Raw genomic sequence first — 9,515 nt, 5'->3', positions numbered from 1 at the left:
ATTCTGGACGATGGTTAAGAAACACAGAAGGATTATGTCCACATAAAAGCAAATTTAAGACATTACTGTTCAATTAAAACATTCTGGGGTTTCACTGTCTTTCCAGTAAATAGAATTTCTTTGTATCTATGGCCACTGTAAATTGTTTCTAGATCATACCAGGATGATCAAAAGAGTGATTTACGAGGCATGGATGCAAAAAACTTACAATTGCACTTAAGCTGTCAGCTGTACTTGAGAGTCTTAAAATAAACTCCACTGCTATCAGATTGTCTCATATATGCAGTTTCTTTTATAAATCTTTCCTAAAGAGAAAATACACTGTTTTCAAAACCAGTATGCTTAGGCTGACAAATCCACAGGATCCCCTTGAAGGAACGCTCAGATTCACAGCCCAGGCAGTATTTCCCCTTGCAAGCTGATTTTAGTTTTAGGACTGTGCCATCTGCTGTTGGAATTGCAGATTTCCCTGGGTCTGCACGGCCTGCGGTAGTCAGCTCTGACAGCCTGGCCACACATGACTGTGCTTTGTCCGAGGTGAGGGACACGTTGTGGCATGATTGCCATCCCTGTCGGAGGCTTCAACCTTCCCAGGATCATTTATTTCACTGTTTTGAAGGGCTCTGCTTTGGCATGGACATGTAAGGGCTTCCATTTTTCCCTCTTGCTCAGAAGTATCAAAGGTGGTATGACACACATGGGATACAGAGTCATATTCTACAATATTAAATTTTAGCAGAAAATTGAACCTCCTTTCTGCTCTTCAGTTCCATGAACAAAGAAGGTGCACAGACAACCAAGGAATGGGCAATTTCACCTTCCCAGCTTTATACTTTAGTTCCCATTGTTTATATGCTTGTGGGATCACAGAGCTATTAAAAACAAGACTGAACAATAGAGATATTATTCTGCTACTGAAACTGGATTACACTCCTAACCACAAGCATCTCCTATCTGCCAACATGAAAGCGATACCGCTTTGGGAAAACTGAAAAAGACTGTGCATTGGGTACTCAGATTCCTCACAAGGGTAACCCACATCCTCTGCAGAAGCATTTCTGAGCTCAAAGGTCTGCCAGGAAAGACTGGCAGGGAAATATTCCCAAATATATTTTCAGTTTTAACATTTCAACAAGGGGCATCTTCCTGGCAGTCACTGCAGAACAGGCATGATGTGCTCCATGCCTGTCTAAGGCAGCTCAGAAAATGAGGCAGTTGATATATGGATCAGCTCTCCAGGGGAACAATGCCATATTTTGAGAGGCACAACAGACCTGGAACTTCTTCATCCCACTCCTGGTTCCTGTTATGACTACATCTGACTGCCTCACATCACCAACATGCTTGTCTACTGACACTATTAGGAAAGGAAATGTCTTACGTTTTAGACACAGAATTATGTGAGCAGTTAGTTAATAGGATTTTGTTACTGAGAGCTAGAGGACCTGGCACCTATTAATGCAGGGGATGTACCTGCCTAGGGATCAAACCAAGAATGACCAGCACACCACGCAAGCAGCTGTTTAAACCATCTGGTTAGAAACACTGAGACATACACCTTAAACCCTCTTCTGCTTCAGGTTTTAGGCAGTTTTGAAGGTTTGTTTTTCTCTCAACAGCATGAAGAACTCCCAGATCAACAACATCATTAATACTCAGAGATGGCATGACACCAGCACTCCTCCAAGTACCTGTCCCCAAGGCTTTAGGTGTCCATCCTACCATCAACAACTCCTGCACCAACACATTACCCCACTGGCCATGTTAGCACACCCCACTGGCCACACTAGCTGACCCTGCTGGCCACACTAGCCCATGGCTTGTGGAACTTGCCCCAGTGCTACTCACAGGCACAGGACATTTAGAAGTTAAAACAGAGGCTCACAAGGAGAGCAAGGGTTGGTGCCTTTTGTAGACCATGGGCTGGTGGACTTTGGGGAATGCTGATCTGAGAATACAAGAAGATAAAGGATGTGAAAGCAAAGCCATTTGTTCCTGAGCTGAAATGGCTTGGCTAGCATTACCCAGCAGAGTTGGGAAGTGAACATGGCCCCCAAAGGTCATGTAAACCATGGTTTGTTTTCTAGTTGAGAAATAAAATGGAAAATACCAGGAACACAAATAAAAAATCCCTTTTGCAGACCGAGAATGTGGCTAATATTGGTGTTCCTCCTCTGCTTCATTTAATCATCTTAGAATTTGTTTATAACAGCAAATGATTCATTTTCAGATAGAAACACGATGAAGTGTCAGCAGAGACCTTTGACATAATGATCGCCAGCATTTCCTTCCAGGATCTGAGTTTTTCCCACAGGACATGCCATCCACACCAAGCCCTTTTTCCATGGGAGCTGCCTTCCCCCAGTACTGCCTGATGCTAATTAGAGGAGAGCTGTAAAGAAGTCAAGTGATGCTGAAGATCTTTCCCAATTTTCCTGGCTTCAGGAGGTCTAAGAGCGGGCCTTGGACCAGAGGCAGGACTACAAATGAAACAGGAGGGCTGAAAGCAGGAGGCAAAAGTAGCTGTGAGTTTTTGACCAAGAGGGTTTCAATGAGAGCAAGATATGAAGGGAAGCAAGCTCCTCCTGGAGGGAGGCCTTGGGATCCAGCCATTGCTGGACAAACCTGCCAGATGGACCTGGGCATGGAGCCACCTGCTCCTGCCCCAGCTGCCCTGTCCTGCCTGTCCCGAGGCCAGCACAACTCTGCCCAGCAGCAGCACAACTCAGATAAAAAACCTGAGCCTTGGTATGACTGCCTACCTCTTCCAGCCTGGATTTCCTCCTGAGACAGTTTGCTTCCCACATTCCCGAGGTAGATTTAAAAATAGGACTGCCTCTGATCCATGCTGGGTAAACATCTTATTCTCCTGGCTTGCATGTTTGAATAGCACGTGTTGCATGGTATCTAAAGACCACAGTCAGCTGCAGGCAGCACAGTCTTTGGAGGCTGAGAAAAGACACATCTCATCTCTGGAGATGTCTCATACAGTAAATTTAAGCTCAATACCCTAAATTTAGAAAAATGTTACATGAAAGGAACCTGAAGAGTAGGGAACCAACACACACATACAAACACTCAGAGAATTGCAAGGTACTCCCTTCTGAAAAACAGCTACCAAATATGCAGCCTTCCCTTCTGAAATGCTGCATTACTTGGGAAGAAATGTGGAAGAACAAGTAACCCTGCACATGGGAGTCTCCAGTAGCACGGCTGCAACAATGTGTTGCTGTATGGTGTGGCTGGCAGGCTGGTGGGATGGCTCTGAATGCTAAATTATGCCATGTTTTAAGAGATATAGCCCCAGAAATAAAATGTTATCAGTCTAAGTTACAATATAGTTGCCATGGCAATTATAAAATGGGAAGCCATCGGTGTAATTTATTTCACTGTCACATGCCTTATGGTGAAATCTTGGCACCCTGGGTTGTGGAAGGAGATGATAAATGTGGGGTTTATCCCAAGTGGCTGAGGGCTTTTTGTGCAGGCTGAGCAGAAGAGCAACAGCCCCAACAAATCCTGACTGTCTGGATCCTTGGGGCACAACTCAAGGACACAGTCTTGGCATCTAGACAAAATGACAGTTTGAAAAACCTTAGGACTTAGTTGCTAATAGAGATTTCTGCTAAAAAGCCAGATCCAGAATCTTCTTTGTGGTTACTCCAGTTCTTTGGCCTGGCTGCTCACAGGACAGAGCCCTTGTTAGAGCAAACCTACGTGCCCTCAAACCATAGGCAGCAGCCAGCCATGGAGGAGACTCAGCCCTTTGCTGTGACACCTCCTTTGAAGGAACCAGGGTCACATTATATTTAATTGACATTAGTAAACTGTCTAGGAAGCAGAAAAAAAACACGAGCAGCCAGCTCCACTGGTGCCCCTCATATGTTGATGAGGAAAAGAAAGCTAAACTCTCTTTTGAGAGAGCTTTTCTCTACTATGTGTCTAGGAATAAGTGAATAGGTTACAAAGGCTGAATGTTACCTCTCCATAAGACAATGCAGAAAAAGGATGTCAAGGGAATGTGCAAAATAAGAGACTCCAAAACCAGCATGAGACCTGTTGGAAAAGCCTTTTGATCAGAACTAGAGTTTTAATATCTTTTATTTATCAAAACTGAGTTTAAGAGGTAACGTACTTGTGACACTGAAGCACTTTCTCAGGAGGAACACGAGAAGGATATTGCTGTCAGAGCAAGTCACAGAAACCAAAGCTAGATAACATTAAATTAGCAACAAGATGTAGGTTTTTTCACATGGAGGATGACTAAACATGGGAAGAAACCATGGAGGATGTGGTGGATGTGGTACATTTTTCAGACCTCCACATCTCCAGATCAAAGTGGAAGATCCTCTTCAGATGTGAAGCTTATCTGAGCACATCTAGGGACAGCCATGCCTTTGGTACCCAGATTGTGTGACAGTGTGATACTGCTGAACACTGCAGTGTAAGCCACACTTTTACCAGTGCATGTGTATTCAGACATTTTTGACACTAAAGCCTCCCTGAGGGTAGTGATTGCTTCCCTCCAGTGTTTCAGCTGCATCCCTCTGAATGCTGTGTTTGATAGCAATAAACTGTGTGGCATCACTCATTTACTCCATGTTCCCTGTGTCGTGTGCCAGCTCAGAATAAAGCAAGGAGAGACATCCCCTTTTCTGTAGACATCATGTTCCTGTAAAATTGCACACGTGCTGCTGGTTGCTGATGAAGGGACCATGGAAGTTTTTAAAGCATGAGCTTGAAGTGTTTGTCAAAAGAAACAGCAAATTACCAGCTGGTTTCCCAGACAGCTGGATGTGGGACACAGGCTGAAAAGCACTGAGAATAAATATGCATGGAAAGAAAATAATAAAGCCCTGTCTTTTGCTGCTAAACAAATCCATTTATTACTTGTATAAAATATTTATAATAGTATGTTGTAGGCGGCTTGTAGAGGGGAAGGCAATAAATTTTCCTGCCAGACTCTCAAATCACCACTGCTGAGGAGATGTGCAGAAAACCTACCAATCCTGCTGTGTATTCATGCAGCTCTGCACAGGATTCCACCGAGGGGAAGAGTGGGTGCTAAGGGTGCGAGTGACCTGGGGCACTTAACAGCTTCTTTCTGAATTGTTTGACAGGGATGCAAACCTCTTCACCTCCAGGAAAGCCAGTCATGCATACTTTTATGTCTCCTTCTGCTTTGCTCTCAAGGCCTTTGATTTTATCTTTAAACCAGCAGTGTTTATGGTTCTCAAGATGATCGTGTTCTGCTAAACAAGTTCCTTTGTCCCACAGTGTGGCTGACAAATCTGCTAGTGAAACAATTTTACTATTCAGCAACTTCAGTTCTGCCTCCAACTTTTTCTCTGTTGCCTTTGAACTGCCACTACTGCATTGATGCCTGCTATGGCTCTGCCTGCCATGCATGTCATTGCTATAGCCCATTAAAAGCAGTTGCAGCCGTGCTTACCACTGGCTTCCTCTTCCTTTGAAGCCGTTTTCTTTGACTGGTCTTAATTAATGCATAAGCTGGGAAAGTGCCTTCTTTCCTCCTTTCAAGATGTTTTTGTTTCTTTGTTTTAGTTTCATGTCTTTGACTGAATAGATGTTTCCAGTATGTTCTTTATGAAAATGAAAGGGAAATTGAAGCTTACACAACTTTTTTATTGGTGAAAGAAACCCAGGCCATGGTTTTCTTTGACTGTGTTACCACTGCGTGCTTTTTTGACTTCATTTCTTCTCTCTATTCAGGAAAGCCAAGTAACATGATTAAAGTCCTCTTCCAACTCAAAGACTTTGACAGCAAACAAAGATGGATCACTTACCAACCGAATGAATCATGTACAGGAAACCGAGGCAAGTGTTAAACATATTTACTAGGGGAATCAGTTAAGAATGGTATGCCGAAGATCTGCAATTAATTAACAGCAGTTCCCTGTACTGAAACAAGAGGTTGAAAAGCTATTAGATAATTAGTAAAATTCTATAAAGCTGCATTCCTCAAAGCAGCCACAGATGCTGAAAGGAAATGCCGGACTGCCAGGCCAGATACCAACTTGTCAAGGAATTAATCATCTTATTTAATGGCAAATACCTGGCCACGTGGGCAGCCGTGCAAAAGAGCTGAACAGTCTGAACAGACGGAGCACTCCTCTCTCATTACTGGTTATTGTCACGCTGCTGCCAGGCGTGCAGCTACCACCTTCCTCAGTTTCCTCATCGACAGGCTAAGCAGGCTCAGTACTTCATCAGCTTTAGGCATGTCCGTGGAAAGTCACTGCTGCATCAGGGCTTCAGACAGGAGGCAAAATGGGAGATGCTTGTGAATTACACAAATGTGTGCTGAATACCTGTTCTGCACATCAGCAGATGAATGTCAGGATTTGGTGAAAATGTCCCTTCAAGCCTGTAAGCAAGAAGGTTGTGAGATCATCTCAGCCTGCAAATGAGCTTCATTACAGCAGAGCAGGAGGGTCCCAGCCCACAGCAGGGCCCTGCAGCAGGAGCCTTTCTGGGGGACATGTTCTTGCTCAGGGTTTCATTACCCACGAATGCCAGAAACAGAGACCTGTGCTTTGATCTCAGCCATGTCCAAACATCCTCCTGCCCACATCTGCACAGTGCTCCCCCGAAACCTTTCCCAGCTGTGGGCTCAGAAACACAGAGGCTGCTCCATGTCACTTGAACTGGTGCAAAGCCCCACTGTTTTCCATGCAGTTACCCCAAATCCCCAAGTCTCAGAGAGGGGAAAGCAAACCCTTGTGATCCTATGAAAAGAGTCTGTTCTGAACAACCTGGTCAGCACCAATGGCTCCTCCAAGGGAAGGCACAGCTCATGCTCTGCCCCTCACTCAGGGATTTCTGAGCAGCTGCTTAAGAACAAAATTCTCCTGCTTTCTTTCAGATACAGCTTTCTGAACTCCTGGTTAAGGGAGTCTGATTAAAGAGGTCTCCTCACTACCCCTCCAAAAGTGGTTTTGCTGGGGCAGTTTAAAAGCTTCCTCTCTGTATCTCTGATGTGTTTGAAAATCCTTAAGTCTACTGTTAATACATCAGGTCAGAACCTTATAATTTTGTTTCATTTTTAGAAAATTTCATTTTTTAACAATTCAAGAGAAAATTGAAGTGAAAACTCTGCTTTAATTTCAGCTAGAAAACTCTGGTTTGCCTTTACCATGAAAACTCCCCAAACCAAGATTTTTGCCTTTTTTTTTCTTTTCAGTGCCATATGATTTCATCAAGATCAAACAGCTTTCATGAAACATTTAAAAATTAATTACTGGATTTTTCTCCAGAAAACTTCCCAAAGCCTACCTTCATAATTTCAGCATCCTGAAAGACAAACTCTGCACAGAAGCAGACAGGTTTGAGCAGGACCCATCAGGCATTAGTGTCTGCACTATTTTGTCAGTGAAAATCCACCACATTTTGATCTACAACAAATAGGTGGTTCCAGCTCCTAATTATTGGACTTTCTGTCCAGGTATGAATGGAGAACCACTCCCCATCTGACATTTGCAATTGGTTCATGTCACAAATAAATGGAAAAATACCTCCTCACTTTTGCAATAAAATTTCAGTCTTTCCATATAACATGACATGATAATAATTTGTGCTATTTTCATGGAGCAATACTATAAGAGATATGCTGCCAAATGAGCCTGTAATAGTACTAAAAAAAAAGGTCTAATATGATGATGCTTATCTTTGAAAATAAATGCCATGAGAGGCCAGCCACAGTAATTGCCTCTATTGAAGAAAAAAAGAAATAGAAAGGAATGGTGCAAAGCAGTAATCTCATACTCAATTAAGCAATGCTGACTCCTGGAATGTCTTTCAGCTTATGTTTCCCCAGGAAAAGAAAAACAAACTAATTTAGATGAGATGAAAGTAGTGAATTTATGTATGAGCTGAAGTATAGATTGTATGCATTTTAACAGCTCAGACCTGAAGAGATGTACCTTCATTTTACAAACAGGGAAATCAAGAAGGGTAAAAAATAAAAATCAAGATAAGGAAAAAAAAAAAAAGAGAGAAATATCTAAACTAACCACATAACTGCCATTTTTAACTATGGAGGAAGTCCCCCTGTCTCTGACACTTGAACATGATTACTCAGTTATCAGCTCAGGGCTCCAGATGGGTGCAGGATAGACATATTCTCACAAGACGTCAGTATCAGGCCTAGGAACAAAACCACTCAAATTCCTGAGGTTTTAGACCACAAGATTATTCAGCGCTGAATTTTAGAAGATAGGCAACATGAGATACAGACAGAAAACGATAACTTGTGGGATCCACGTTTAAGCAGAAGCCTCCTATCCCTACAACAGTATTTGAAGTAGCACCATACCCCCACAGCTCTCTCCCATGTATAAAGCATTTCTCCCTCCCTCCCAAAACCTTTCTCTCCCCATAAGATCATTCAGCACATCATTTTATCCACACTCCTCTTGTATTTCATCTGAAAATTTCTAGAGTGCTATAAACACCTCATTGTGCTTTTAAAACCTAGACTTGTTTAGGAATAATTGCAATTAGGCCCAGGATATGAGAATAATAAATCTTTCATCCCTGAAGAGTTGGTAATCCAATGGAAGGATGGATAATGAACCTTTCCCAAAAGAAACCCATCTTTTCAATGGGTTCGAGTTTGAGCTCCAGCACTTGGATCCACACTCAAGAGAGAGCAATCCCTGCTGGGTGTGAAATAAAGCCATGACAGATAAAAGCCATTCTCTTAACAGCCTTTTCTCTGTGCTGGCTTTACTACAAATATGACTTTTTATACTGTTTTAGTTAAATAAGCTTTATCTACCATCTTTTTATTGTTTGGTTTTTTTTGTAGCAATGGCTCCTGGTAAGTCCCACTGTGTGTGCCAGGTGCGAGACACAACAATGCTGAGAGAACTAGGAGCACACTCCTTTCCTTCACTGCTATTCAATGTTTATTTTATTGCTCAGAGGTTGTCCCTCTAGTTTGACCAAGGCAAAACTCAGCATTCCACTTTAAAGAAACTCGGTGACTTCGAAAACAGACTTTCTGAGAGCATCATCTGCACTTATTCATCAGGTGGCTGGAGAAATTTTCCATCCTGCACGGCAAAGAGGTCTGTGGTTCGAGGCGCTCTGCTCTGCGTTCTGCTGGCGGCGGTAAAACGCTGTTTCTCCGAGGATCAGCCCGAGATGAGAGCGCATCTCGCGCTGCGTTACATGGCAGCGCTTGTCATCATCACAGCGATGGTGCTCGATAACGACATGTTTGTAACGCTGCCTGACAACAGAAGTACATCGCTAAAAACTATTCTGTCTAACTGTGGAATTTTGCAGAAGAGCATCACTTGTGAGCATCCCTGCACACCCCAATCCTCGGTCAAACATCTGCTCTCAAACCAACGCTGCTGCCCGCAGCTCCGCTGCTTCGAATCGCATCGCCTTCACCTTTCATCGTGTACCACTCTCATCCTGCCATAGGAGGACCCATTCCGTGTATTAACCCCTTCCTTCCCTCCCACCAGCGATCGGCCGCGCCC

The 9,515-nt window shown here is 43.3% G+C and overlaps 1 protein-coding gene across 1 annotated transcript in view; it reads left to right on the top strand.

Moving 5' to 3' along the window:
- The first annotated feature begins 8,832 nt into the window (after positions 1 to 8,832).
- Positions 8,833 to 9,515, top strand: part of LOC103622797 (protein LYRIC-like) — a 32,878-nt gene continuing 32,195 nt past the window's right edge. The window contains exons 1-2 of the mRNA XM_017744919.1: positions 8,833 to 8,842; positions 9,056 to 9,242. Of these exons, the coding sequence (XP_017600408.1) occupies positions 8,833 to 8,842; positions 9,056 to 9,242 (197 nt within the window). The remainder of the gene's footprint in view (positions 8,843 to 9,055; positions 9,243 to 9,515) is intronic.

Source organism: Corvus brachyrhynchos, unplaced genomic scaffold, assembly GCF_000691975.1.
Source record: "Corvus brachyrhynchos isolate BGI_N302 unplaced genomic scaffold, ASM69197v1 scaffold116, whole genome shotgun sequence".
Classification (NCBI taxonomy): domain Eukaryota; kingdom Metazoa; phylum Chordata; class Aves; order Passeriformes; family Corvidae; genus Corvus; species Corvus brachyrhynchos.
Note: the sequence above shows the minus strand (reverse complement) of the source record. Positions and strands in the feature narration are given on the sequence as shown.